Source organism: Rhinopithecus bieti, unplaced genomic scaffold, assembly GCF_001698545.2.
Source record: "Rhinopithecus bieti isolate Rb0 unplaced genomic scaffold, ASM169854v2 scaffold_10589, whole genome shotgun sequence".
NCBI classification, from domain to species: domain Eukaryota; kingdom Metazoa; phylum Chordata; class Mammalia; order Primates; family Cercopithecidae; genus Rhinopithecus; species Rhinopithecus bieti.
In genome coordinates, this window is record NW_016807065.1 from 3,747,952 (window position 1) to 3,774,622 (window position 26,671).

At 55.3% G+C, this 26,671-nt stretch overlaps 3 protein-coding genes across 3 annotated transcripts in view; 2 read left to right on the forward strand and 1 right to left on the reverse strand.

The window, feature by feature from the left end:
* Positions 1–2,120: 2,120 nt before the first annotated feature.
* Positions 2,121–17,962, forward strand: DENND1C (DENN domain containing 1C). The gene is given in 24 exon segments (XM_017880025.1): positions 2,121–2,235; positions 3,808–3,872; positions 3,957–4,000; positions 4,141–4,190; positions 5,304–5,379; positions 5,381–5,422; positions 5,511–5,579; positions 7,397–7,477; positions 7,572–7,637; positions 7,728–7,781; positions 7,895–8,005; positions 8,906–9,006; positions 9,092–9,137; positions 9,258–9,359; positions 9,444–9,569; positions 11,871–11,975; positions 13,360–13,450; positions 13,546–13,586; positions 14,477–14,548; positions 15,183–15,227; positions 16,220–16,327; positions 16,529–16,596; positions 16,734–16,941; positions 17,057–17,962. Coding segments are annotated over 24 exon segments (2,403 nt in total). The 5' UTR covers positions 2,121–2,218; the 3' UTR covers positions 17,672–17,962.
* On the reverse strand, positions 17,955–20,928 carry CRB3 (crumbs cell polarity complex component 3). The gene is made up of 5 exons (XM_017880024.1): positions 20,808–20,928; positions 20,388–20,563; positions 19,557–19,639; positions 18,564–18,707; positions 17,955–18,222 (listed from the first exon to the last, which is right to left on the reverse strand). Exons 2-5 carry the CDS (start codon positions 20,467–20,469, stop codon positions 18,151–18,153), a joined length of 381 nt encoding a protein of 126 aa, XP_017735513.1. The 5' UTR covers positions 20,470–20,563; positions 20,808–20,928; the 3' UTR covers positions 17,955–18,150.
* Positions 20,929–24,997: 4,069 nt separating this feature from the next.
* Positions 24,998–26,671, forward strand: part of SLC25A23 (solute carrier family 25 member 23) — a 24,412-nt gene continuing 22,738 nt past the window's right edge. Inside the window, exon 1 of the mRNA XM_017880026.1 lies at positions 24,998–25,718. Within this exon, the coding sequence (XP_017735515.1) occupies positions 25,563–25,718 (156 nt within the window). The 5' untranslated portion in view covers positions 24,998–25,562. The remainder of the gene's footprint in view (positions 25,719–26,671) is intronic.

Consider the following 26,671-nt stretch of genomic DNA (forward strand, 5'->3'; position numbering starts at 1 on the left):
GCCTCCCAAAGTGCTGGGATTACAGGTGTGAGCCACCGCGCCCGGCCCACAAAAATATTTTTTTAAATTAGCTGAGCTGGCCAGGCACGGTGGCTCACGCCTGTAGTCCCAGCACTTTGGGAGGCCGAGGCGGGCATATCACTTGAGGTCAGGAGTTCAAGACCAGCCTGACCAACATGGTGAAACCCCATCTCTACTAAAAACACACACAAAAATTAGCCAGACGTGGTGGCGGGCACCTGTAATCCCAGCTATTCGGGAGGCTGAGGCAGGAGAATTGCTTGAACCCAGGAGGCAGAGGTTGCAATGATTGTGCCACTGCACTCCAGCCAGCCTGGGTGACAGAGCAAGGCTCCACCCCCTCCCCCCCCAAAAAAAAAGGCTGGGCTCCGTGGCTCATGTCTGTAATCCCAGCACTTTTGGAGGCCAATGCAGGTGGATCAGTGGATCACGAGGTCAGGAGTCCAAGACCAGCTTGGCCAAGATGGTGAAACCCCAACTCTCCATCTCTACTAAAAATACAAAAATTAGCCGGGTGTGGTGGCAGGCACCTATAATCCCAGCTACTTGGGAGGTTGAGGCAGGAGAATCACTTGAACCCAGGAGGCGGAGATTGCAGTGAGCAGAGGTTGCAGCAAGCCGAGATCGTGTCTCTGCACTCCAGCCTGGGCGACAGAGTGAAACTCCGTCTCAAAAAAAAAAAAATTGTTTGTACAGTAGCACACAACTGTAGTCCCAGCTACTCAGGAGGCTGAGGTGGGAGGATCACTTGAGCCCAGGAGGTCGAGGCTACAGTGAGCTATGACGGTGCCACCGCACTTTGGCCTGGGTGACAGAGTATGACCCCATCTCTCTTTTTTGGGGGGTGGGGGGATTGAGTTTTGCTCTTATCACCCAGGCTGGAGTACAATAGCACGATCTTGGCTCACTACAACCTTTGCCTCCCAGGTTCAAGCGATTCTCCTGCCTCAGCCTCCCAAGTAGCTAGCCACATAGCTGGGCATGGTGGCGCACACCTGTAGTCCCAGCTACTCGGGAGGTTGAGGCAGGAAAATCGCTTGAACCTGGGAGGCAGAGGTTGCAGATATTTTTGTCATAGCAGCCTTAATTTTTTTTTTTTTAAACAGAGTCTTGCTCTGTCACCCAGGCTGGAATGCAGTGGTGCAATCAAAGCTCACTATAGCCTTGAACTTAGAGACGGGGTTTTACCATGTTGGCCAGGCTGGTCGCAAACTCCTGACCTCAAGTGATCCATTTGCCTTGTCTTTCTGTGCACAATGGGTGTGTATCTGTGACTAAGTTCTTTTTTTCTTTTGAGACAGGATCTCACTTTGTTGCCCAGGCTGGAGTACAGTAGTGCAATCTTGGTTCACTACGGCCTCAAACTCCCTAGGCTCAGGCGATCCTCCTGGCTCAGCCTCCTGAGTAAGCTGGGACTACAGGTGCGTGCCACCACACCCAGCTATAATTTTTGTAGCTTTTGGTTGACACGGAGTTTCGCCATGTTTCCCAGTCTGGTCTCGAACTCCTGAGCTCAAGTGATCCTCCCACCTCGGCCTCTCAACGTGCTGGGATTATAGACATGAGCCACTGTGCCCGGCCTGGGACTATGATCCGGCTGCAGGACTCCCTATCTCTCCATGTCTGTCGTCTCTGGCTGTTCTGGACTCGGTCTGTCTGTGCTGGTGACTTCCTGAGTGTGTAACTGTCCGTGTCTGTCTGTCTGTCCCTGTGCCTGTACTTTGTGCTCTTTGTCCCCGTCCCTGGCACCCCCACCATCCACTTTACAGGTGGCTCCCTCTGGTGGTCCACCAGTGACCATCCAGGCCAAATGGACCAAGGGAAAGAAGAGTTAAGAGACGGGGAGGCATTTTATTAATAGACAGACTGTGAATCTTGGCTGCTGCGGAGCCGGGAAGGAGAGACGAGGGCCCAGGCACGATATCGGGGACCAGACACAGTCCAGCCTGGCAGGGACGGACCTGGGGGTCTGCCTTCCCAGGCTGACCACTTATTGCCCACCCATCCCCAACATAATTAGCAGGCAGGATGCCTGGGTTTCTCACAGGGGGTGGGGGCAGGGCCTCTGTCCTGGGACGTCACCCGTTAAACTTCCTCTCTCAGCCACACAGGAAGCTGAGCCGGCTTGGGGCCCAGCAAACACAGGCCCCCAGGACCCCTGGGGAGAGGGCCCCGCTGGGCTGGCCCTGCAGGGACCATGGAATCCAGAGCTGAGTAAGAGTCTCCCCATCCCTCATTCTCTGGTACAAGATTCCCAGGCCAGGCCTGAGCCGGGGCAGAGGGGAGCTGGGGCTGGAGCAGGCCCGGGAGGTGCAGTGACCTGCAGGGGCAGGTGGTTGGAATCAGATACTCCACGGGCCTCCGCTATGACCTTCACTCTGGGACAGGCCACTCTCGGTCCCCTCCTGTCTCTCTCTATATTCAGCTCCTGTGATTATGTCTGTAGCTCTGTGGATGCATGTACCTCTCTGAGCTTTGTCCTCAGTATGTCTGACTGATGGCTTCGGGGGGACATGGGGGGGCGATCAGGGCAGAGGGGAGGCTGGGTGTTCATATGAGTGGGTGATCGTGTGTGACTTGTGTCAGCGTGAGGGTGAAGTGCTGGGGTGCCCCATGGCAGAGACTGTGTGTGCAACTGGGCAGGACAGTGTGTCTGCAGCTGATCTCCCTCTAGATCTCCCTGTCTCTCTCCTTGAGCCCAAGGCTGCATCTTCTGCTTGATATGGGGGCAGGGGAGGAAAGCAGAGATCACAGGGCTTACAGTAAGTACCTAGGTATCCTGCCCTCCTTCCTCTGATGAGACATGTGGGATCAGCCACCAGGGTTCTATGGGGTCTCACACACAGAGACACATAGACAGCCCACGAGGATCCCACGCAGTTACCCAGCGACACTCATAGCTGTACAGGAAAATATAGACGTCATTCACTTGCTCGGGCACACACACTCACATCTATACAAGAAAATACAGATGTCATGGCTAGATGCAGTGGCTCATGCCTGTAATCCCAGCACTTTGGGAGGTCAAGGTGGGCAGATCACCTGAGGTCAGGAGTTCGAGACCAGCCTGGCCAATATGGTGAAACCCTGCCTCTACTAAAAACACAAAAATTAACTTGGCATAATGGTAGGCACCTGTAATCTCAGCTACAGGGAGGCTGAGGCAGGAGAATCACTTGAACCTCCTGAGTGGGGCGGAGGTTGCAGTGAGCCAAGATTGTGTCACTGCACCCCAGCCTGGGTGATAAGAGCAAAACTCCATCCCCAAAAAATTACATAGATAGATAGATAGATAGATAGATAGATAGATACATACATACATACATACATACATACATACATAGATACATAGATAAATATATAGATACATAGATACATAGATAGATGTCATTCACTTAGCTTTAGACTGCACAGGCTGTCCTTTATATCCGTGCAGTCCCACCCCACAGATATAGGGGACAGTCTGGTCTTTTCAGGCAGACAGCAGACAGGATCACACACACACTGCCTGCTCACACAAGCCACGCACTCAGCCACACACAATCACACACAGCCACACACACACGGTCACACTTTCTCACTCCATCCTGTACTTGTGTGCACCATTAACACTGCTGCACACACAGCCTCACACAACCACACACTCACAGCCACAAAGCCCCAGAGTCATGCACATGACGATGCACCTTGTGGCACAGGCACACACAACCACGCTTGTGTGCAAAGTGGCAGACATAACCACACAGGCCTAGAAGCAAGTCTCTGGACCCCTTCTGCATCCCACAGAGGGGGCGCCCCTGCCGTGTTTGATTGGTTCTTCGAAGCGGCCTGCCCCACCTCCCTGAAGGAGGGTGAGTTGGGAGCCTGGGAGTGAGGGAGTGGGAGGGGAGGGTGGGCCTGGGTCACTGAACTTAGAGGCCTGCTCTCTTCTACAGATCCCCCCATCCTGCGGCAGTTCCCTCCAGACTTCAGGGACCAGGTATTCAAGCTGGCTCCTTGCTCCCCCAGGGCCAGGGCTGGTCCCCCAGGGGGAGGGGACTCTGTTTCTTGGACCTGGAGCCTAGGGAGGCGGTGCCCAATCTCAGTGGCCAAGCAGTCTGCGCTTTTCTTCACCTCCAGGAAGCTATGCAGATGGTGCCTAAATTCTGCTTCCCTTTTGATGTGGAAAGGTACGGAAGGGCGGGGAGATCCAAGGACTCAGGGACTCAGATCTCTCAGGGGCCCCAAGGACTCAACACCTAGAGACTCAGACATCTGGAAGCCCATACACTCGAGGACCCTGAGACTCAAAGACTCCGGCGCTCAGGAGCCCTGAGAACTAGGGACCTATATGCATTAGTATCCAGGGATTCAGACACTCAGGGACCCAGAGATCCAGCGACTCAGGAACCCAGGGACCCAGGGACTCAAGAACCTAGGAACTCAGGGACCCAGGAGCTCAGGGACCCAGGGACCCAGGGACTCAGGGACTCAGGGACTCAGGAACACAGAGATTCAGGGAGGGACTCAGGGACTCAGGGACCCAGGGACTCAGGGACTCGGGGATCAACAAGGATTCAGGGACTCAGGGATACAGGGACCCGAGACTCAGGGAGCAGGGACTCAAGGATTCAGGGATCAGGGACACAGGGATCCAGGGACTCAGGATTAAGGGATCCAAGGACTCGGAACCCAATAGACTCAGAAACTCAGGGACCCAGGGACTTACGAACCGGCCCAGGGACTCAGGGACACTCAGGACACCAGAGACTCGGGACAACAGGGACCAAGCCCAGAGACTAGGGATTCAGGATTCAGGGACACAAGGATTCAGGGACTTAGGAACCCAAAGACTCAGAAACTCAGGGCCAGGGACTGCAGGAACCCAGGGACCCAGGGACGGCAGGGACTCAGGGACCCAGGACCAGGGACCAGGGACCCAGGGACTCAGGGATCAGGGTCCGGGACCCAGAGATGCAGAAACCCAGAGATCCAGGCTCAGGGACTCAGGAACCAGGAACCCTAGGGACTCAAGCGACCAGGGACTGCAGGGACCCGCGCCCACGCCGGCCCCCCCGCGCCGATTCAGGGACCAGGGACCCAGAGATCCAGGGACTTAGGGACTCAGAGATCAGGACCCAGAGATTCAGGGACCCAGGGATTCTGAGACCCACAGACCCGGCTTGCAGGGATCCTGACTAGAGACACAGTCAGATCCCCAGGAACTCCGCGTTGTTGGGCAGGGGGGAACATCCTCAGACAGCTGGGACTTCGCGTCTCTCTAACCAGCCCTTCCATACCAGGGAGCCCCCCAGCCCCGTCGTGCAGCATTTCACCTTGCTCACAGAGACGTTGCCGGCAACCGCAGATTGTTTCTGCCCGCCTGCGGGGCGGTACCCAGAGCTGTCTCTGCATCCTCCAGGTTGCGGGATATGGGGTTGGATGTGGGGGGGATGGGAAAGGCGAGGCCTGGGGACACTTCGCTGGAATCTGTCTCCTCTCTCACACAGCCACTTGCCCTGTTCGAGGTGTTTTACAAGCTACTGAACACAGTGGGAGACCTCCTAGCCCAGGACCAGGTGGAGACCAGGGCCCTCTTCACGTCTGTGGGGTCAAGCCCCCACCCCACTCCCAACCCCTCCCTTTTCAGATCTCCCAGGCCTGGCAGGGCACACTGGTGTCACACCTGTAGTCCAGCATTTTAGGAGGCTGAGGTGGGAGAAATCGCTTGAGCCGGGAGTTTTGAGACCAGCTGGGCAACATATGTGGAGAACCCTGCCTCTACAATCTTTTTAAAAATTGGCCGAGTTTCAGTGGCTCACATGTAATCCAGCCACTTTGGGAGGAAGAGGCGAGCAGATCACCTGGAGGGTCAGGAGTTCGAGACCAGCTGACAAGATGGTGAAACCCCGTCTCTACTAAAAATACCAAAAAAAAAATTAGCCGGGTGTGGTGGACACTTGCCCGTATCCAGCTCGCTCGTAACCTGAGGCAGGAGAATCGCTTGAAACCCGGGAGGCAGAAGTTGCAGTGAGCCGAGTCATGCCCATTGCAACTCCAGCTGGGCAACAAGAGCGAAACTCTGGTCTCAAAAAAAAAAAGAGGCCGGGCCGTGGTGGCTCAACCTGTAATCCCAGCACTTTGGGAGGCAGGGCAAGACGGGCGGATCACGAGTCAAGGAGATCGAGACCATCCTGGCTTAATACGGTGAAACCTGTCTCTACTTAAAAAGTACAAAAAAAAAACTAGCAGGCCGAAAGGGTGGCGGGCGCCTGTAGTCCCAGCTACTTGGAGGCTAGGCAGGAGAATCGGCATAAACCAGGCAAGCGGAGCTTGCAAGTGAGCTGGAGGATCTGGGCCACTGCACTCCAGCCTGGGGCGAACAGAGCAGATCCCGTCTCAAAAAAAAAAAAGAAAAAGAAAAAATTAAGCCAGACGTGTGGCGCACACCTGTGGTCCCAGCTACTCAGGAGGAGGCAGGTGGTGAGGATCACCTGACCAGGGAGTTCCGAATCTATGTGAGCTATGGATCACGCACTGCACTCCAGCCTGGGACACAGAGCAAGACCTGGCCCACCAGCCAGGTATATTTTTTTTGTACTTTATAACAGAGACGTGGTTTCACCATGTTGCCAGGCTGGTCAGCGGGCTCCTGGCCTCGGTGGATCCGCTGCCTTCAGCTCCCAAAGGGTTGGGATTACAGGCGTGAGCCACCGCGCCGGCCCTACAAGAAAGCATTTAAATTAAAAAATTTTAGGGCGGAAAAAAACCGCAGGATGAGCTACAAACCTGCTCCAGCACTTATGAGAGAAGACCAGAGAACGAGGATAGGATCAACGAGGAATCAGGAGATCGAAGCATCTGGCTTAGTGAAAAACCAACTGTTACGAACTTAAAATCACACCCCTAGCACGGGAACGAAGGGAAAGCGCCTTAGAAATCCACTATCGGGAGGGATAAGGCAGGGAAAAAGGGAAAAAAAAAAATGGCATAAACCCAGAGGCAGAAGAATAGAAAAGCGAGACTGAGAATCCGGCACTGCCCTCCAGCCTGGTGAGCAGAGAGACTCAGTCTCAAAAAAAAAAATTTTTAAAAAGCCTAGGACAGCGGCTCACGCCTGTAATTGTAGCTCTTTGAGAGGCCGAAGCAGGAGGATCCCTTGAGCCCAGGAGTTCAAGACCAGCCTGGGCGGGTCTCTATTAGAGACCTCTCTAATAGATACCTTGTCTCTATTACTATTATTGTTAAATTTCTTTTAAAGAAAGAAAAAAAAAACCTCCCAGGCCTGACCTGAGCCCTTGGCCCCTCCCAGACCACTCAAGCTTACTCAGAGCCCTCGGAATCCCCAATCCCCACATCTGGCTCAGCCACCCCCGCCCCTCCACATCCCACCCAGGTCTCCGAGGCAGAGGAACTTCTTCAAAATCTGTTTCAGCAGTCCCTGTCTGGGCCCCAGGCCTCAGTGGGGCTGGAGCTGGTGAGTAGCTCCCATTCCCTGGACGCTGGACCTTAGGTGGATGGGAGGGCTGCGCCCCAGCCCTGATAACCACAGAATCGTGCCTCTTCCCCAGGGCAGCGGAGTGACCGTCTCCAGCGGGCAGGGTATCCCGCCCCCTACCCCGGGAAATAGCAAACCGGTGAGCGGGGCTCGGGGACCCTGGAAGGTCGGGGGTCCAGATGAGGCCAGCCTCCTGACTGATTGATCCCCCTGACAATACCCCCACCAGCTGTCCTGCTTCGTGGCCCCGGACTCCGGCCGCCTGCCATCCATCCCTGAGAACGTGAGTGGGGACCCGGGAGGGGTCTCTGGGGATGGGAACAGGTCCCGAAACCCGGACCTGGGATGCAAGATCCAGAGGCCAGTCCACGCCCAGCGCACCTCTCTGATCCTCAGAGGAACCTAACGGAGCTGGTGGTGGCCGTGACTGACGAGAACATCGTGGCGCTGTTCGCGGCGCTCCTGGCGGAGAGAAGAGTCCTGCTCACCGCCAGCAAACTCAGCACAGTGAGGCGGGGCCCGCCGGGCCGGGGTGGGAGCAGGGTCTGGCTCCGCCCCTGGGGGCGGGACAACGGGGCTGATTCCTGGCTCTAACCCGACTGCGCGAGACCTGAGGGCGAAGCCCTGGCCCCGCCCCTTCGAAGGTCTCGGAGAGTTGAATTCTGGCCCCGCCCTCGTGGGAGGGGGCTGCGTTCAGCTCCTCCTTTTTGGGAGTACTGTGCTCAGGCTGCACCTACTATGGGCCATAACAGGTCTGGCTCCACCCCTCCGGACCCTCAGGCACACTGAGAACTAGGGACCTATACACATGGGGACACGGGGACCCAGGGACTCAGAGATCCAGGGACCCAGGGACCCAGGGACCCGAATACCGAGGGACCTAGGAACACAGGGACTCAGATAACAACTAGAAACCCATACTCCCAGGGACCCCGAGACCCAGGGTCGAAGGCAGAGGTGGAGACTGGCTCCACCCCTAGGGGCGGGGCCACATGATTGCATTCCAGCTCCACCTCTTTGGGTGGGGTTAGGTCGTGGCTCCACCCCTAGGGGCGGGACAAGGGCGGGCTACATCATAGCTCCACCTATTTCGGGGTGGAGCGCGTGGAGGCTCAGTCCTTGCTCCACCTGTATGCGGGAAGACTCAGGGGTGTTGCCTATTAACTGCGCCCCTTAGAGAGAGGGATCAGCACAGGATGAGTCCTGGCTTCACCTGCTTAAAGCACTGTTAAGTAGCCAAATTCGTGGTCTCCACATGATTTCTAAAGGGGTTCGAGTTGTTACTTATTACCCAGCAGTGGATGGGAAGGGGGAACAGGAGACTGGGGACGTGGGAAATGCAGCTGAAAAAGACCCCCGCGCTAGAGGGTCCGGGCTATGATTTCACGCCCCGCCATCGCCCCCCAGCTGACCTCGTGCGTCCACGCGTCCTGCGCGCTCCTGTACCCCATGCGCTGGGAGCACGTGCTGATCCCCACGCTGCCCCCACACCTGCTGGACTACTGCTGGTGAGCGAGGGAAGCTGGGAGGGGCAGGGCCTGGGGGCAGGCCCTGGAGGCGGTGCCTGCATGACCCCGTCCCCTCGGTCCGCAGCGCGCCCATGCCCTACCTCATTGGAGTGCACGCCAGTCTCGCCGAGGTGAGCGCGTATCCACCCAGACGGCGGGGATGTGAGGGTTCCCCCTCCCTCTACATCCCCAGATGCCCTCCTCTGCCAAGGACTCTCGGACTCTGAGCGGCCGGCCCCGCTTTTCCGCAGAGAGTACGAGAAAAAGCTCTGGAGGACGTCGTGGTGCTGAACGTCGACGCCAATACCTTGGAGACAACATTTAACGATGTGCAGGCGCTGCCTCCAGACGTGGTCAGTGTCGCCCCTCCCACCTTCCTGCCCCGGGAGGCGAGGGCCCCACACCTGTCCACTCAGGGCCACTCCCTTGTGCTTCAGGTGTCCCTGCTGAGGCTCCGACTCAGGAAGGTCGCCCTGGCCCCCGGGGAAGGGGTGTCCCGTCTCTTCCTCAAAGCCCAGGCCCTGCTCTTCGGGGGCTACCGCGATGCACTCGTCTGCAGCCCGGTGAGCAGCGGGGTCGTTGCGGGAGCGGTCTCTGGGTTCCTGAATGAATCATAATATAATGATAGGTACGGTAGGTGGCCTGACGCAGTGGCTCACGCCTGTAATCCCAACACTTGGCCGAGATGGGAGAATTGCTTGAGCCCAGAAGTTCAAGACCAGCCTGAGCAACACAGTGAGACCCCCCCCATCTGTTGTTGTTTGTTTGTTTGTTTTTGAGACAGAGTTTCACTCTGTCGCCCAGGCTGGAGAGCAGTGGCCTGATCTCGGCTGACTGCAACCTCCACCTCTGGGGTTCAAGCGATTCTCCCGCCTCAGACTCCCGAATAACTGGGACTACAGGTGCGCACCACCACGCCCAGCTAATTTTTGTAGTTTTAGTAAAAATGGGGTTTCTCCATGTTGGCCAGGCTGGTCTCGAACTCCTGACCTCAGGCGATCTGCCCACATTGGGCTCCCAAAGTTCTGGAATTACAGGTGTGAGCCACCATGCCCGGCCACCGTCTCTATTTTTTTAATTAAAAAAATAATGATAGGTAGCATTAATGGAGTGCTTACTTTGTGCCTCTGTTTGCCCCTCTGTAAAATGGGACCCTGATAGTGACACCCAAAAGGATATTAGAATCAGTGAATCAGCATCTTCCCAGCACTTTGAATCATACTTGGCATACAGCAAGCACTCAATAAATGCTAGCTCCTACTGCTGCTATTATCTCATTTAATGCTCATGACATTTTGAGATGGATACTGCAATAGTCCCATTTTCCATATGAGGAAACCAAGGCTTTGGAGAAGTCCCACAGTGGGTGAATGTTGAAGCCAGGGCCTTGATCTCTGAAGCGCCCTCCCCTGTTTTTCACAACCAAGCTATAAAATCGTTGGGGCAGGGGATCCCAGTATCACTTGAGCATCTGACGTTCTTGTCATCTCTGCATCCCAAATCTGCACACAGACCACCCACTTCCTCTGTCTCCGCCCTGGTCTGGACCCTGTCGTTGTTTGCCTAAATTTAATGCACTGATCTCTCCCCTGGGACTCCTCCGCAAGCAGCTTTCCTCTTTCTTTTTTTTTTTTTTTTTTTTTTTTTTTTTTAGACAGAGTCTTGCTGTCTTGCCCAGTCTGGAGTGCAGTGGCACAATCTCAGCTCACTGCAACCTCCGCCTCCCAGGTTCAAGCAATTCTCCTGCCTCAGCCTCCCGAATAGCTGAGATTACAGGCATGCGCCACCACACTGGCTAATTTTTGTGTTTTTAGTACAGATGGGGTTTCACCATGTTGGCCAGGCTGGTCTCAAACTCCAGACCTCAGGTGACCCACCCACCTCGTCCTCCCAGAGTGCTGGAATTACAGGTGTGATCCACCGCACCCGGCCCCCTGCAAGCAGGTTTCTGCTTTATCTCCCAGAGTCTGTCCTCCCCGCAGTGACCAGAGGTCACCTGTGAACACCTGAGTCAGATCATTTCCCTCCCCTGCCCACAGCCCTGCAGGTCTTCCATCTTACTCAAGATAAACACTTAAATCAGCCGGGTGGGTGACTCACTCTGTAATCCCTGCACTTTGAGAGGCCAAGGTGGGTGGATTGCTTGAGCCCAAGAGTTCGGACCAGCATGGGAAACATAGTGAGACCCCGTCTCTACAAAAACTGCAAAAATTAGCCGGGCATAGTGGCGTGCACCTGTAGTCCCAGCGACTTAAGAGGCTGAGGTGGGAGGATCGCTTGAGCTCAGGAGGTAGAGGTTGCAGTGAACCAAGATCACACCACTGCACTCCAGCATGGGTGACAGAGTGAGACCCTAACTCAAAAAAATAAATGAAAAAAAAAAAAAAAAAAAAACAGGGCCGGGCACGGTGGCTCACACCTGTAATCCCAGCACTTTGGGAGGCTGAGGCAGTTGGATCACGAGGTCTAGAGATCGAGACCATCCTGGCCAACATGGTGAAACCCTGTCTCGACTAAAAATACAAAAATTAGCCGGGAGTGGTGGCGCGTGCCTGTAGTCCCAGCTCCTCAGGAGGCTGAGGCAGGAGAATCACTTGAACCCTGGAGGCGGAGGTTGCAGTGAGCTGAGATTGCACCACTGCATCCCAGCCAGGCGACAGAGTGAGACTCTGTCTCAAAAAACAAAACAAACAAAAAAACAAACAACAACAAAACAGCTTAAGTCCTCCCTGCCATCCATGAGGCCCCACACAGGGTCAGACACACAGCAAGTGCCTAATCAATGTTTGCTACATAAATATATAGTAGAATGAGGGAGGGCCAGGAACACCCCAGGGAGCTCAGAACTCCAACGCTTCTTCCAGGGCCAGCCAGTGACCTTCAATGAGGAAGCCTTCTTGGCCCAGAAGCCTGGGGCACCTCTGCAGGCCTTCCACCAGCGGGCTGTGCACCTGCAGCTGTTCAAACAGGTATGCCAGAGCCCTGAGGGTCCAGCTGGGGCTGGAGGTGGACTGCTGAGACCCCAAGGGCTTGTCTGAACTGGCAGGGTTGAGGGCAGACTCCTGGGTCCCTGAGGGTATGGCTGTAGACAGTCCAGCAGGATTCCTTACTCCAGGGTTCCCAAGTGGGGAAGGACTGAACTCCTGGATTCCTAAAGATGGGAGCCCCCGGCTGTCACGGTGGCTCATGCCTGTAATCCCAGCACTTTGGGAGGCCGAGGCAGGTGGATCACAAGGTCAGGAGTTCAAGACCAGCCTGACCAACATGGTGAAACCCGATCTCTACTAAAAATAAAAAGAATTAGCTGGGTGTGATGGGTTGCGCCTGTAATTCCAGCTCAGGAGGCTGAGGCAGGAGAATCACATGAACCCGGGAGGCAGAGGTTGCAGTGAGCCGAGATCATGCCACTGCACTCCAGCCTGGATGACAGAGCAAGACTCTGTCTCTAAGAAAACAAAACAAAACAAAAACATGGGAGCCCCTAACTCCTGGGTTCCTGGAGGACAAGACCTACTCCTAGGTCCCTGAGAGAAATCAGAGTGGAACCAAATTCCCAGGTCCCTAAGCAGGTATCTTTCGGGACTGGGGTGGTGGCCCGAGTTGGACTCCAGAGGGGACGGGTCCTGACTGTGAAATCCCAGGATTTCCTGAGTCCTAGGGATATGGGGGGAGGGGTGGCAGGTGGGGCTGGACTGCTAGGCCCCTGGGAGAAGGTAGTTTGGACCACAAGATCCCTAAAGATGGGGTCAACCTACTCTTGGCTCACTGAGAGCGGGTGGGTAGGTCTAGAGGAGGCAGAAATCAATTTCTGGGTCCCTGAAAGGGGCGGGGCTTGGTCCCTGGGGACAGGTCCTGACTTGGGGAGAGAGAAGAAGGTGGGATCTCAGGTTCCTAAAGTGGGCTCTGGTCTAGGGGCAGTGGCTCACGCCTATAATCTCAGCACTTTGGGAGCCCAAGGCAGGCAGATTACCTGAGATCAGGAGTTCAAAACCAGCCTGGCCAACACAGGGAAACCCTGTCTCTACAAACAATATAAAAGTTAGCTGGGCACGGTAGTGCACCCCTGTAATCCCAGTTATTTGGGAGGTTGAGGCAGGAGAATCACTTAAACCAGGGAGGCAGAGCTTGCAGTGAGCTGAGATCTTGCCACTGCACTCCAGCCTGGGTGACAGAGTGAGACTTCATCTCAAAAAAAATAATAAAAAATAAAGTGGGCTCCAGTTTCCCAGGTGCTTGGGGGTGGGCAGGTTGGAGGCCAGAGATGGCTCCTACATCTTGATAGCAGGCAGGCTGCGAAGTGCTGGCATTCAGATGTGTCTCCTGCTGCTTCTGATTTCCTGTCCCCCACTCCAGTTCATCGAAGCCCGACTGGAGAAGCTCAACAATGGGGAGGGCTTCTCAGATCAATTCGAGCAGGAGATCACCGGCTGCGGGGCCTCCTCAGGTGAGCCCTGAGTCCAGCCCCCGGGGCCCCCCCACCCACCAGCACCCCCAGCCTCAGCCAGCCTTTGGTGACCACCACATTTCTCCTTACCCCAGGGACCGTTCGAGCCTATCAGCTCTGGGCAGACAATCTAAAGGTAAGACCATCAAAACAATAGGCCTTGGCTTAGGCCTAACACATTGGGAGGTGGAGACAGGATTGCTGAGACCAGAAGTTTGAGATCAGCCAGGGCAACATGGCGAAACCCTATCTCTACTAAATTAAAAAAAAAAAAAGCAAAAATTCGCTAGGTGTGGCTGTAGTCCCAGCTACTCGGGAGGCTAACGTGGAAGGATGGCTTGAGCCCCAGGAGGTGGAGGTTGTAGTGAGCTGAGATCATGCCACTGCACTCCAGCCTGGGTGACAGAGCAAGACCCTGTTTCAAAAACCGCTTTTTGGCTGGGCACTGTGGCTCGCGCCTGTAATCCCAGCACTTTGGGAGGCCGAGGGAGGCGAATTGCCTGGGATCAGGAGTTTGAGGCTGAGGCGGGCAGATCACAAGGTCAGGAGATCGAGACCATCCTGGGCAACATGATGAAATGCTATCTCTACTAAAAATACAAAAATTAGTCGGGCGTGGTGGCAGGCAACTGTAGTCCCAGCTACTCGGGAAGTGGAGGCAGGAGAATCGCTTGAACCCAGGACGCGGAGGTTGCAGTGAGCCAAGATGGCACCACTGCACTCCAGCCTGGGTGACAGAGTGAGACTGCATTTCAGCAAAAACAAACAAACATAAAAAACCTCTGTTCTTTGAGACTCCATCTCAAGAAACAAAAACAAACAAAAAACACTTAAGTGTGTCTCACTGGCTTAATTTAATTCCACAACAGTCAGCAGGTAGGGTCATGACTACGATCATGTTCATTTATAGAGGTAAAAAAATGGAGATTCAGAGAGGGAAAGGGGCTTGATCAGCATCACACAACCTGGGATGGGGAGGTGGGATCTGGCCCTAGCCCCTCCCCCTTGGTGTCTCCTCTCCTGCAGAAAGGTGGTGGTGCCCTCCTGCACTCAGTCAAGGCCAAGACCCAACCAGCAGTCAAGAACATGTACCGCTCGGTGAGGATGAGCTGGACAGGCCACTCTCGCTGGGGTGACGAGGGAGAGGGGACAGAGGACACTTTGTCCTCCCAAGGATGGAGTATTTTGACCCTGGCAGACACTTTAAACACAAATGATTTAATCAGAACTGAATTAGCAGTTAAACCCTTAACAACTCTTCCCCCTTTTATTTTTTTATTTATTATCCTCATTTTTGTTGGAATCCTACCCCCCAACCCCCCTGTAAAATTGACAGCCAAGATTCACTGGCAAACATTCTTTGTCCTTGGATGCCACAATTCCAGGTTCTGCCATTTTTCTCCCAAGCTCAGAAGTTTCCTGGGGCCAGTTTTTGCAGCTCAAAATTGTCCATGCGATTTTATTCTTCACCGCTTTGAGACAGGAACACCTTGCCCTGTTGTTTTGCCATTCCCCATTTTATTTGGGGATGACTTCCTCCAGGGATACTAATTTTATATTAGTCAAAGGGGTGATAGTTTGCATTGACTTCTTAGGTGGTGTATGGCGGGTGGTGAACATATTTGAGACACGCAGATGGCAAAATAAAGCTATCTTAGGGGACAGAAGGCTGAGCTCTCAAATGCCCAGGATCCCACCACCCTCGGGTAATTCTCTCTCCACTGCTTTATAGGCCAAGAGTGGCTTGAAGGGGGTGCAGAGCCTTCTAATGTATAAGGTAAGACCAACCAGCCGGGTGCAGTGGCTCACCCCTGTAATCCTGGCACTTTGGGAGGCCGAGGCAGGAGGACCACTTGAGTCCAGGAGTTTGAGACCAGCTTGGGTAATATAGAGGTATAAATTTTAAATTTTAAAATTTTAAATTTTTTTTAAATTAAAAAAAATTTTTAAATTAGCTGAGTATGGATTGCTTGAGTCCAGAAGGTGGAGGTTGCAGTAAGCTGAGATAGCACCACTGCACACCAGAGTGGGTGACAGAGAAAGACCCTGTTTCAAAAAAAAGAAGACTGTGGCTGGGCGCAGTGGCACACTCCTGTAACCCTAGCACTTTGGGAGGCCAAGGAGGGCCGATGGCTTGAGGTCAGGAGTTTGAGACCAGCCTGCCCAACATAGAGAAATCCTGTCTCTACTAAAAAAAATACAAAAATTAGCCAGCCGTGGTGGTGGGCACCTGTAATCCTAGCTACTCGGGAGGCTGAGGCATGAGTATTGCTGGAACCCAGGAGGTAGAGGGCAGTGAACCGGGATCGTGCCACTGCACTCCAGCCTGGGTGATAGAGGGAAACTCTGTCTCAAAAAAAAAAAAGAAGAAGAAGAAGAAGACTGGCTGGGTGCGGTGGCTTACGCCTGTAATCCCAGCACTTTGGGAGGCCGAGGCAGGTGGATCACTTGAGATCAGCAGTTTGACACCAGCCTGACCAACATGGTGAAACCCCATCTCTACTAAAAATACAGAATTAGCTGGGCATGGTAGTGTATGCCTGTAATTCCAGCTACTTGGGAAGCTGAGGCACGAGAATCGCTTGAACCCAGGAAGCAGAGGTTACAGTGAGCCAAGATTGCACCACGCACTCCACCCTGGGCAACATGAGTAAAGCTTCATTTAAAAAAAAAAAAAAAAAAAAAAAAAAGACTAACTAAAGACCAATGGTAGGGGGTGATGGGGAGACTTCATGGCAGAGGTTCCCAGTTCATGCATTCTCTTCCTAGGATGGGGACTCTATCCTGCAGAGGGGGGGCTCTCTGAGGGCCCCAGCCCTCACCAGCCGCTCAGACCGCCTGCAGCAACGCCTCCCAATCACTCGGCACTTTGGACAGGTGAGAGCGCCCCCTTCCCCCATGCACACACCTGGAATTATCACTGAATCCTCCATCCATCCCAGTCCCCATCCAGACATCTCACCTCCTTCTTCAACTTCCCTAATATGTGGCACCCACTTCACACTCACCCTCCTTCAGCAAGCCTCAGCCCCCTGATTCTGCAGTCTCCTGAGGTCCTATCACCCCCACCCTTTGCAGAACCGGCCCCTTCGCCCCAGCAGGAGACGCCGGCTGGAAGAGGGACCTTCCGAGCCCCCAGGGGTGGGGTAAGGCTAAAAGGGAACAGCAGTGTTGCAAGTGGGAGGCCAGGACTGATGGGGAAGAGGGTCCCCAAACTCCAGAGCAGCCTGACCAGGGCTGGGGGGTCTCGGGCAAATATCTGAGTCTGCCCATCCTCACCCAGGACACCCCCTCTGAGTCCTGAGGATGAGGGGTGCCCATGGGCAGAAGAAGCTCTGGACAGCAGCTTCTTAGGGTCTGGAGAAGAACTGGATTTGCTGAGCGAGATTCTGGACAGTCTTAGCGTGGGAGCCAAGAGTGCAGGCAGCCTGAGACCGAGCCAGAGTTTAGACTGCTGTCACAGAGGAGACCTGGACAGCTGCTTCAGCCTGGTGAGAGCCTCGCCCACTCCCCCAACCCTGCCCCAAGTCTTCCCCTAATGGTCCATCCAACTTGCCAGCCCCTCTGCCATCTAAAAGCCACAACTTCCCTATCCATCCCATCTAGCCTAACATACCAAGATGGCAACCAGACGATAAGAAACTACCAGAGCCAGAGCCCCAGCCCCTGTCCCTGCCATCCCTGCAAAACACCTCATCTTTGGATGCCACCAGCTCTTCAAAGGACCCCAGGTCCCAGTTAATACCCTCAGAGTCCGACCAAGAAGTCATCTCTCCATCCCAGTCCTCAACAGCTTCTGCAGACCCAAGCAGCCGAGGGGACCCCGAACCCTCTCCTCTCACAGAGCCCCGAATTCTTCATCTCGCCCCTTCCCACAAGGCAGCTGAAGATTCTAGAACCCAGGAAAACCCCGCTTCCTGGCTCTCCACTGCACCCACTGAGCCCAGCCCTCCAGAAAGCCCCCAAATTCTGGCCCCCACAAAGCCCAACTTTGATATAGCCTGGACGTCCCAGCCCCTTGATCCTTCCTCAGACCCCAGTTCTCTGGAGGACCCCAGAGCCCCATCTCCCAAGGCCCTGCCAGCAGAGCACACTCACCTCCAGCCACTCGAGGAACCAGGAGCCCTGAATTCCCCTGCTACACCCACCAGCAACTGGCAAAACCTCCAGCCCAGCAGCCGGCCCAGAGTCGCTGATCTTAAGAAGTGCTTTGAGGGTTAAGAATCAGGGGTCCAGGAGAGACCCCAGTCCCTCAGTAAAGCCACAAGAGTCCAAAGCTGGTTTTTTCCTGGTGAATTTCTCTGGTGCCCTCATTCTGCTCAGAAATCCATCCCACCCACCTCTGTCCCTCCAAGGGCAGCCTCTCTAACTGACTCATAGCGGGGAATTCCAGGAAGCCTCCTGGTCCTCTAGAATCCCGGCAACCTTACAGTTCCTCTCGGCATTCATCACTTCCATCTCAGCTAATGCTCCCACCAGCTCAAACACACCAATAAAGCTTTTATTACATCTTACTACTAATTTTATATACATATATAAACGTGAACAGCCCCATCCTCTCCTGACCTCAGGGGCAGAGTCTTGAAGTACCTTCTTCCCTGCTATTCTTAAGCACTGGGTGGATCTGACTGCCCAGAGAGGGCACTGCCTTTCCCCAAGGTCATACAGCAATGAAGGGAGACAGATGCAGGAGAGGGGACCTAGATGGGCAGGCAGCCCCGCACCGTCTCCTTGGAGTCCTGAGGGGCCCGGGCCTCAGCTGCATGGGAGAACTGAAAGAAAGGAGAGGGGGCTGTGGAGCCTGCAGGACACACAGAGAAAAGTTGGTTCCGCAAGCGGGGAGGTGGGTCCCGAGCCCCAGCACCCTGAGCTGCAGGCACAGCCAAGCAGAGGCAACATGCTGCACAGAGCCCACCAGGTGGGTGCCCCCAGCCTCTCCCCACAAGTCCTCCTGAGCCATCAGAGGCTGGTGTCTCGGTGGCAGCTGCAGTGTACAAGCCAGCACCCCACAGTCCTGGGCAGTGTTGGTGACTGCAGCAGGCCCCAGCGTTCAGATGAGCCGCTCTTCCGGCGGCAACTTGAGGTTGGGGGTCGGTGGCACACGGGCACCCACCTGCTCCTCGCTGCTGGGCCGATAGGTGCCCTCCGTCTGCCGCTTCTCCCGAAGCTTCCACACCAACAGTGCCAGCCCCACAGCCAGGAGCAAGATGGCCAGGATGGAGAAGACCACAATGATAGCAGTGATGGCCCCCTGAGACTTCAGAGAGGGGACAGGTGTGAATCACCTGAGCCTGGGTAGCCTGTCCACCTCCACCTGAATTGCACCCCCCTCATCACCCCCCAACCCACAACACACACATATATCTGCCACTTTTGGTGATCTGAGCCCCACACTGGGTCTTTCTGGATCCCTACCTACCTTATCTGGGGTGCTAAGGCTCCCCCTCACCTGCCATGTCTGGGACACCCCTCACAAGCACCTGCCATGTCTGGGACTTGGGCTATTTTTTTTTTTTTTTTTTTTTGAGACAGAGTCTTGCTCTGTCACCCAGGCTGGAGTGCAGTGTCACGATCTCAGCTCCCTGCAACCTCCACCTCCTGGGCTCAAGTGATTATCCCTGCCTCAGCCTCCCGAGTAGCTGGGATTACACACGTGTGCCACCCTGCCTGGCTAATTTTTTGTATTTTTAGTAGAGATGGGGTTTCACCATGTTGGCCAGGCTGGTCTCAAACTCCTGACCTCATGATCTGCCTGCCTCGGCCTCCCAAGGTGCTAGGATTACATGTGTGAGCCACCGCGCCCAGCCGGGACTCCTGCTTTCATCATATCTACCAAGTCTGAGCTCCTTGCTTCCCCACCCACCTGAGAGGCATATGGAGTTCCTGAGCCCCCACATCTGACAGCTACAGTATTCCTGCCCACTCCCTCTAGGGTCTCCTAGTCTTCCTGGTCTAAGACTTCAGGTCTCTCCTACTTAGAGCTCTCCAAAGCCACCCTGACCTGCCACCTCTGGGGGAGGGGGTGTCCAGTCCTTTCTACATGCTATATGTGTGGCCCCTGGATAACATCCTTGCTGCCATCTTCCCACATATACCTGCAACTCACCAAGTTGCCATTGGAGCTGGAGCTGGTGGGTGAAGGCACAACAGTGTTATTGTCATTTGCAGAAGGGGTCAATACTGTGGAGGCTGAAGGCAGAGAATAAATCAGTCTCCATCTTTCTCTCCCATCCCCACCCATGGGCACCTGCTTTGGACATTCCCCTTCACTTCCCCCCAGCAAGTCTCAGTTCAAACTCTGCCTTTCATTTGCACAGAGACAGTGGGCGCCTTGCAGGCAGGACCTGTCCCTCGGGTGTTTGCTCCTCCGGACACCCCCCAACCCAGCCCAGCAGAGCCCAGTAGGGTGTCCGGAAGTCCAACCCTCCCCCACTCACCACCCGGCCCTGGGCCCTTAAGGATCTGGGCGGGCCTAGCTTTTCCCTGGAGTGTCTGACTCACACCTCCCCCCAGGCTCCCAAAACAAAACTAAGATTGAATGGCTGGGGTCTACACCTTCAGCCAACCGGGTCGACCGGGCTTGGCAGGCCTCCTCCCAGCTCCCAGTTCACCCAAAACACCTGCACTATGCCAGGACTCAGGTACACAGCCCTTACCTCCCACCAAGTCCTACTTAGGAGCCTCCACTACAACACACAATTCCACCTCGCTCAGGAACTCAGGTCTCCTAGACCAACTCCCAGGGTCCAAGGAAGAAACTAGAAATCTTAATCTCCCTGAGCCCTGACCCTGTAGACCCCTCCCCAAGGTATTTCTTGCCCGCTTCCCAATTCTTGACCCTCTCTGTGCCCCAGATACCCAGCGCTTCTAAGCCACGTCCTCAGTAGAGACCCAGGAATCCGGACCCCTCCCCCCAGAGCTCTCAGCTGGTACCTACATTGCCCCCAGACTCGGCCCCAGCGGGCCAGCAGGAACGGCAGGCCCAGCACCAGGAGCAGCCCCAACCCGGGGTTCGCCATGGGCTGGGTGGCGGGTTGGCAGCGCCGAGGAAGGGGCTTCTCGCCCGCGCCCCTCCTACCGCATCTCCGGCCAGGGGCACCTGCGACGGGGCACCTGGGGGCAGGAGAAGGAGAGAGGCCTGGGCATTGGGATCGGGGTCTGGACCCGGGCGCAGGCCCACAGGAGAAACAACTGGCGCCAGGGCACCCATGAGTCCCGCCCCGCCCCAGCCGCCAGAGGTCAGCGATTAAAGATTAACTCCCGGGAGCGCGTTCCTGGGCTGGGGAAAGGAAGGGGACGGGACGGGTAAGGTGGACGGGCGAGGGCGCAGGCCTAGCGGTGCGTCCTGCTTTCCTACCTGGCCCGGGCGTCTTTGACCTAGCTCAGGTTCCTGGTCCGTGCCCCTCCCTCAAACCCTCGGTCCGTCGGTCGGTCTTTGGGTCCGATCCCACCGGCTCCGCCCGCTCACGTGACCCGGAAAGTTTAGTCACTCACCTGGGAGGAGAGCGCACTTCCGGCTTGTGCACCTGAGCCTCGATAAGAGGGCGGAGCCAAGAAGGGGGCGGGGCCGCGCTGCGGGCGCACCTGTAACGGGACCCCAGTCCCTTAATGGGGATGTGGGGAGGGAGACCGCGGAAGCACGCAGGTGTGAGGGGAACCTCACACCTGCATTGCGAACCATGTGTAGGAGCGCACAGGTGTGGAGACGCACAGAGTATGCATGTATCCGTGCACGAGGCACTCCTGCCTAGGCCAGACTTGGATGGGGAGCGCTCAAGGAGAAAAAACACCTGCCCAGGCGCAATGGCTCACGCCTGTAATCCCAACACTTTGAGAGGCTGAGGCAAGAGGATCGCTTGAGGCCAGGAGTCCGAGACCAGCCTGGGCAACACAGCGAGGCCTCATTCTCTACCAAAAAAAAAAAAAGAAGAAGAAGAAGAAGAAGAAGAAAATAAGCCCAGGACTGTGGCGTGATCCTGTAATCCCAGCGCTTTGAAAGACCAAAGCAAGAGAATCACTTGAGGCCAGGAGTTCGAGATCAGCCTGGCCCACATAGGGAGCCCCATCTTTACAAAACAATAAGAAAATTAGCCGGATGTGATGGCACGCACCTGTAGTCCCAGCTACTTGGGAGGCTGAGATGGGAGGATGGATTAAGCCCAGGAGTGGAGGTTACAGTGAGTGAGCATGATTGTACCACTTTACTCCAGCCTGGGTGACAAAGTGAGACCCTGTCTCTAAAAAAATTTTAAAAAGATAAAACACCTGTACGGTTAACACCTGTGTGGAATCAAACCTGTACAGAAGACAACTGCACAGGCATTCACATATAAGAACACACAGAAAACATCTGGCCAGGTGCGGCACCTCATGCCCGTAATCCCAGCACTTTGGGACGTCTAGGCGGGAGGATCACCTGACATCAGGAGTTCGAGACCAGACCAGCTTGGCCAACATGGTGAAACTCTTGTCTTTACTAAAAATACAAAAATTAATAGCTGGGTGTGGTGGCAGGCACCTGTAATCTCAGCTACTCGGGGGCTGAGGCAGGAGAATTGCTTGAACTCAGGAGACAAAGGTTGCAGTGAGCCGAGACTGGGCCATTGCACTCCACCCTGGGCAACAAGAGTGAAATTCCATCCCATAAAAAGAAAGAAAACTCTGCATTGAATCACAGCTATATGAAATATAACCAAGGCCGGGCGTGGTGGCTCAAGCCTGTAATCCTAGCACTTTGGGAGGCCGAGGCAGGTGGATCACGAAGTCATGAGTTCAAGACCAGCCTGGTCAAGATGGTGAAATCCCTAAAACAAATACAAAAATTAGCTGGCGTGGTGGCGGGCGCCTGTAATCCTAGCACTTTGGGAGGCCGAGGCAGGTGGATCACGAAGTCATGAGTTCAAGACCAGCCTGGCCAAGATGGTGAAATCCCTAAAACAAATACAAAAATTAGCTGGCGTGGTGGCGGGCGCCTGTAATCCTAGCTACTTGGGAGGCTGAGGCAGGTGGATCACGAAGCATGAGTTCAAGACCAGCCTGGCCAAGATGGTGGAAATCCCTAAAACAAAATACAAAAATTAGCTGGCGTGGTGCGGGCGCCTTGTAATCCTAGCTACTTGGAGCTGAGGCATGGTGGATCACGAAGTCATGAGTTCAGACCAGCCTGGCCAAGATGGTGGAGAATCCCTAAAACACATACAAAAATTACGCTGGCGTGGTGGCGGGCGCCTTGTAATCCTAGCTACTTGGGAAGGCTGAGGCGGAGAATCGCTTGAACCTGGAGGTGGAGTTGCAGGTGAGCCGAGATCATGCCACTGCACTCTAGCCTGGGTGACAGAGCAAGACTCTGTCAAAAAAAAAAAGAAAAAAGAAAAGAAAAGAAATATGACCAAATGGATACATACCACCAGGGTGGACAATATCTCTACAGAACACACCTGCATTGTCATCACAAACAGCTAAGGCACTCTGATGTGGAATAGACCTGTTTTAGGAACACATCTGCATGGCTCACCTATGAAATGTACAGCACTTGTATTGGGGAATTACTGGGGTGTCAGTGTCTTGTAAATATCTGTATGAGACATACCTGCATTTACGTAGACCTATATGGGACTTGGTTATATGGAAACATACCCAGATGGGTGTATACTTAACTGAAACACACCTATGGGGCGGGAGACTGTAGAATGCATTCATGGGTGGAGGGAAACCTGTTCAGAAACATACCTGTGAGGTAAGGGAAAGCGCCTTGTAGGAGGAACACCCGTATAGGATTGAGCTCAAGTGAGGGGAAGAACTTGGAACTTCTGCATGGGGCACACTCACATTGACGCACATCTGTGGGTAAAACCATGAGGGCAGGGGCTCACATATACTGAGGCCCACCTGTCAAGGATGTATCTGTGAGAAAACACCTACTTGGGGGCACTTACATGGAAAAAAAACTTCTGTATCACTCCATGCTGTATGGCACCTGCAAGGAACAACTGTGAATGAAAACCTCTGCTAGGGGCGTCTCTTAGAAGAGACTCATTTGTCTGGGGCACACCTGTTCCAGCACACCTGTCTAGGCAGAGGCTGGGAGTGAACCAAATGTGCCCTCACGGCTGTAGCTTTGTTTTCTTTCTCTCTCTCTGTCTCTTTTCTTTTCTTTTCTTTTCTTTTTTTAATTATTTATTATTTTTGGTAGAGATGGGTGTCTTGCTATATTGCCCAGGCCGGTCTCGAACTCCTGACCCCAAGCGATCCTCCCATCTCAGCCTCTCAAACTGCTAGAATTAGAGACCTAAGCCACTGAGCCTGGCCAATGCTGTATCTTTGGATAAATGATGATGATAATAACAAGATCCCCTCCTGAGGACCCTTGGGTGACGAGTGATGATTAAAGAATAATTAGGCCAGGCCGGGCGCGGTGATTCACGCCTGTAATCCCAGCACTTTGGGAGGCTGAAGCAGGAGGATCACCTGAGATCACGAGTTCGAGACCAGCCTGGCCCCCATGGTGAAACCCCCATCTCTACTAAAAATACAAAACTCACGGCTGGGTGCGGTGGCTCATGCCTATAATCCCAGCACTTTGGGAGGCCGAGGCGGGTGGATCACGAGGTGAAGAGTTCGAGACCAGCCTGGCCAACATGGTGAAACCCTGTCTCCACTAAAAATAAAAAAAATTAGCTGGGCCTGGTGGCGGGCGCCTGTAATCCCAGCTACTCGGGAGGTTGAGGCAGGAGAATCGTTTGAACCCGGGAGGCGGAGGTTGCAGTGAGCCGAGGTCGCGACATTGCACTCCAGCCTAAGCAACAACAGAGAAACTCCGTTTCAAAAAAAAAAAAAAGATTAATTTCTTCTAGGGGATAGAGTGATGGTTAAGGATCCCAGATCTCTTTAAACCCCTACTTTGCCCCTTAGTGGGCATCAGGACTGGGGAGAATGAGTTAACCTCCGTTTCCTTATCTGCAAAGTGTGAACGCCAGTACCACCTACCTTATAGGGTTTCGGCAACGACGACGCGAGAGGTGAGTAAAAGCCCTGGCATGTGCAACGCACTGAATCAAAGTGAGCTTTTGTTATGATTATTCGCTGTCAAGTGGTCTGGGCTCCCTTCCCCCTAATGGTGAATAGGGAAACTGCGCCTGAAACTAGTAGTAGGGACATTCCGCAGGTGCAGCGAGTGCTACAGGCTAGAGCCCCGCCTCCAGCGCTCGAACACTGGGATCCTCAACCCCGCGCCCGGGACATTGAGCCACCCCCCTCCCCATGCCGCGCAGCGTCTGAATGCGGCCGCGGCCTCTTTAAGATCGCCTGGCAGGTTGTTGGACTACGGGCAAGAGGCAGCCGGGGGTCCGCGGAGAGGCCCCGCCCAGGTGGGAGAAGAGGCGGGGCGGGCGGGCTCAGCCCAGGCGGCGCTGACCAATAGGAAACCGACTTTGCAGCCGCGCCGCGTGTTGATTTTCTGTTTCCCGGTCGGAGTGGGACCGAGAAAGGAGGCGCGCGGGCGGGAGGAAGGGACTGTGGGAGCGCATAGCGCCTGAATCTTCTGTTTCTGCGGCCGAGAGGAGAAGGTGTCAGGCGTGGGCGAGCAGAGAGCGAGCGAGATGTTGCAGGGTTCTTGCGTGCGTCTGGCAGAAGCGAGAAGTTGAGTTCCTGAAGATTAGTGGGCGTGGCGGGGAGGTCAAGTGGAAGGGGATTATGAAACCCAATCCCCGACAGCTCTCTACTTTGCCCCTTTGGGAAAGGGTAAACTGAGGCACGCAGAGGCGGAACTCTGAGACCACTGAGCTACCTAGCCCCCTTCCCAGAAAGAACTCTTGTGTTCCCTCGGCTGTACAATACCAGACCATCCCAGACATTCCCTCCCCACGCCCCCAGCTCCGCCCTCGGTCCCCTCCCCCCAATGCGGGTCGGGGGAGGAGACGCAAGTTCTGGCGCGGGCGGCGACGGCTAGCAGTCACCACCTCCCGCAAGTGCCAGAGCCGAGCGGACTGCGCGGAGGCTGCGGAGCCGGCGGCCGCGGGAGCTGACCCTGCGGGGTCCCGGGGGGGAGGGGGAGCCGAGAAGCCCCCGCTGAGGCCGCCGCTGCCGGGCCTCCCCTCCCCCCCGGGCGGGCGCCATGCGGGGGAGCCCGGGTGACGCGGAGCGGCGGCAGCGCTGGGGTCGCCTGTTCGAGGAGCTGGACAGTAACAAGGATGGCCGCGTGGACGTGCACGAGTTGCGCCAGGGGCTGGCCAGGCTGGGCGGGGGCAACCCAGACCCCGGCGCCCAACAGGTACCCCCAATCCCGGGGACCTCCTCCCCTCCCGGCCCCGCCCGCTCCCGGTCACCCATGCCCCTGAATGGGGCGGCCGGAGCCCAGGGACTACCTGTGGCTGGACTCCAGGGTCTGTGTCTCTATCTCCTTCCCCCTGCCCACTCGTGTTTGGCCTAACGGGGTCGCTCAAGACAGGGCCGCCGAGGCCCCAAGCCTGCAATTCCGCGGCCAACACCCGATCCCCCTCCCAGGGAGCAGGGGGCGTCTGCCTGGGAAGAGATGGGGGCGCTTTTCTGCCCTCTGCCCGGGACACACCCTCCTCCGGACTGCACAGCCCAAGACGTACCCTGCTCCCACCTCCAGGAGACACACCCTCCATCCTCTGGGCACCTACTGCCCTGGCCTGCAGCTGCCCCCGTCCCTGTGTTTACATTCCCTGGCCTGCCCTTTCATGGGCTGTTCACAGGCCTGGCTCACTGTCCCGTGTTGCCCCAGCCAGGGACCCAATCCTGTCTGCGGTCACCGGCAGCTGGAAATGCACCTATCACAAGGACTTGCCCCCCCCCACCCCGCCACCCCCACCTCCACCTTGCAGGCCCTTCCCACACCTGTAGCCCCAGATCGCCCTAAAACAACCACAGCGTCCCCGAGACCAGTCCAACCTCCCACTTCCCAACTGGGAAAAACCAAGGCCTCAGCCACTCCGCTTGGTTCTCTCCTACCCCACAGCACCCAGGGCTGCCTCCAAAGGGAACTCCTAGGACCCCCATGTGGACAGGGTTTTTTAAAGAGGCAGTTGGGTTCAACAGGAATGAGGTACCTAAAAAAAAATAAAAAATAAAAACAAGAGACAGCTGGGAGGACAGGCTTTAGAGACAGAACCCAAGGTTACCATTTCCTGGTTCTGTGACCTTGAACTGGTGGCTTGACCTTGCAGAGCCTCAGTTTGCTCACCAGGAAAACTAGACTAC

Coding starts and splice junctions, on each gene's coding strand:
- CRB3 (XM_017880024.1), bottom strand. CDS start 20,469: ATGGCGAACCCCGGGTTGGGGCTGCTCCTGGTGCTGGGCCTGCCGTTC. Junction 19,640..20,387: donor GGGCCGAGTCTGGGGGCAAT/GTAGGTACCAGC, acceptor CTCTGCCTTCAG/CCTCCACAGTATTGACCCCT. Junction 18,223..18,563: donor GGCCCAGCAGCGAGGAGCAG/GTGGGTGCCCGT, acceptor CCTTTCTTTCAG/TTCTCCCATGCAGCTGAGGC.